The 1,834-nt window shown below is 32.9% G+C and overlaps 1 protein-coding gene across 1 annotated transcript; it reads left to right on the top strand.

The window, feature by feature from the left end:
- The first annotated feature begins 1,343 nt into the window (after positions 1-1,343).
- On the top strand, positions 1,344-1,834 carry LOC114405545 (auxin-responsive protein SAUR71-like). Its single transcript, XM_028368024.1, has one exon. It carries the CDS (start codon positions 1,364-1,366, stop codon positions 1,745-1,747), a length of 384 nt encoding a protein of 127 aa, XP_028223825.1. The 5' UTR covers positions 1,344-1,363; the 3' UTR covers positions 1,748-1,834.

Below are 1,834 nucleotides of genomic sequence, written 5' to 3'. Positions count from 1 at the left end.
AGTAGTAACTAACCATATTAAATTATGAAAATATTTTGTAAGTAAGATGTAAGAATGTGTGATTATTTAAGAGTTATATAGTAACTTTTTTTAAGTTTCTAGTTATAGAGAATAGTTTCTAAGCTGTAAAAGGTAAAAAATAAGTATTTATAATGGTGAGATTTAATTAAGATGTGTAAAAAGTTAAAAAAAGAAAGAGAGAGATGCTGAGATGGAGATGCTCTGAAGAAGCTTTATCCAACGTGAAACAAGCACAATTTTTTTCATCAAGAAATTAATTCTTACAATTATAATTATTTTCAAATTTACATATAACTTTATTGATGTTTTTTTTTACTGGAACTCAGTCAAATTTAGCAACTTTACTCTAGGAAATCATTTGTATACATTCACTTTATACCGAAAAAACAATTGTTCTCTTAACATCATTCTAAGAAGAAGAAAAAAACGTTCGTATAAAAGCAAAAGATAAATTTGGTGGTGTAATTATTTATAGATCATAAATGTTCGCTAATAATTTACTATATATGCAGTTTGATCCTTCGTCTAAACACTCTAGCTACGTGTCGCTATCATGATCGCGATAATTTCCTACTTTTGCGACTTCCTATATCCACTATTGTCAAAGCAGAAGGTGCTATCAATTGTCGATGACACTCTTGGCCAAGGGAAAAGAATAAAGTACATATATGCGTATCGCAACGAAAAAACTACGTGTTTCTTTATATTCATTGATATTAAATGCTCACATGATTCCAACATGCAACGAAAATTAAAGGTGCTTCCTCCCATAAGTGGTCAACGTTGAATTTTAAGTCTTATAATTTTGAAAACAAATTATAAATTCAAGTTGTATAGTTGTTCTGTATGGTACCGGTTATATATTATTCTTAAAAATAACGAATTCTATAATTAATATCCAAATATATGTTCTTATATTGACCATGGAATTTCAAATTTCCAACTCTTGTCCTTATGAGACATAAACAGTATCCTTACTAAATGAATCATCATATCGTTCATGTGTTAACTGAGAGGGGCCCTATTGAATGAAGGCAAATTGAAATGACTGAAGTATAGTACCCTTTATCTAGTCCTCCTTGTATATATATATATGTTTTCTTCTCTTTGCATCTCCAAAATGAGAGAGGGAACAGTGACATCAACCTTTAATGAATTAGCTCACATGCGATTGTCCCTACAAATACACAATTATCAACTTGAATTTCAATTCCAAAGCCATATATCTGACATTTATCTTTTAGTCACACATATGCATGCATGCCACTATATATATTCCAGCATCGGCATGTAAGAATTTCTAAAAGAAACTTGTTCAGGTTACTATTTGTTTCTCTGAAGCATGGGTAAAACATTTAGTAGTAATAGTAGTCGCTGTTCTTGGGGATTGTGGATGGGAGGGTTTGGAGTAGTAGTGGAGCCTATGATGAGGAAACTACAAAGCACTTTCTCACGTCCAAAAGGGGTTATCAAGCAGGGTCATTTTGTGGTGATTGCAACACAAGGGTGGAAGCCAGAGAGGTTCTCTATTGAGTTGGAGTTTTTGGATCACCCAGACTTTGTCAAGTTGTTAAAGCAAGCTGAAGAAGAGTTCGGGTTCTCTCAGGTGGGAGCCCTTGCAATTCCTTGCGAACCAGATGACCTCAAGAGAATTATTGCAAGGAAAAAGAATAGGAACAAGGGTATTGCTATTTCCTGTTGGGTTAAAGGGATAAGAGTTGCTTGAGACCTTGCCATGCATGTTTTTTAATGTTGTCTTAATTAGTTACTTAATTTCTTTGTAAGAAGTAGCATGTTTCGGGTGATCATATCC

Source organism: Glycine soja, chromosome 3 (assembly GCF_004193775.1).
Source record: "Glycine soja cultivar W05 chromosome 3, ASM419377v2, whole genome shotgun sequence".
Taxonomy (NCBI): domain Eukaryota; kingdom Viridiplantae; phylum Streptophyta; class Magnoliopsida; order Fabales; family Fabaceae; genus Glycine; species Glycine soja.
This window is presented reverse-complemented; position numbering and strand designations above follow the sequence as displayed.

Coding starts and splice junctions, on each gene's coding strand:
- LOC114405545 (XM_028368024.1), top strand. CDS start 1,364: ATGGGTAAAACATTTAGTAGTAATAGTAGTCGCTGTTCTTGGGGATTG.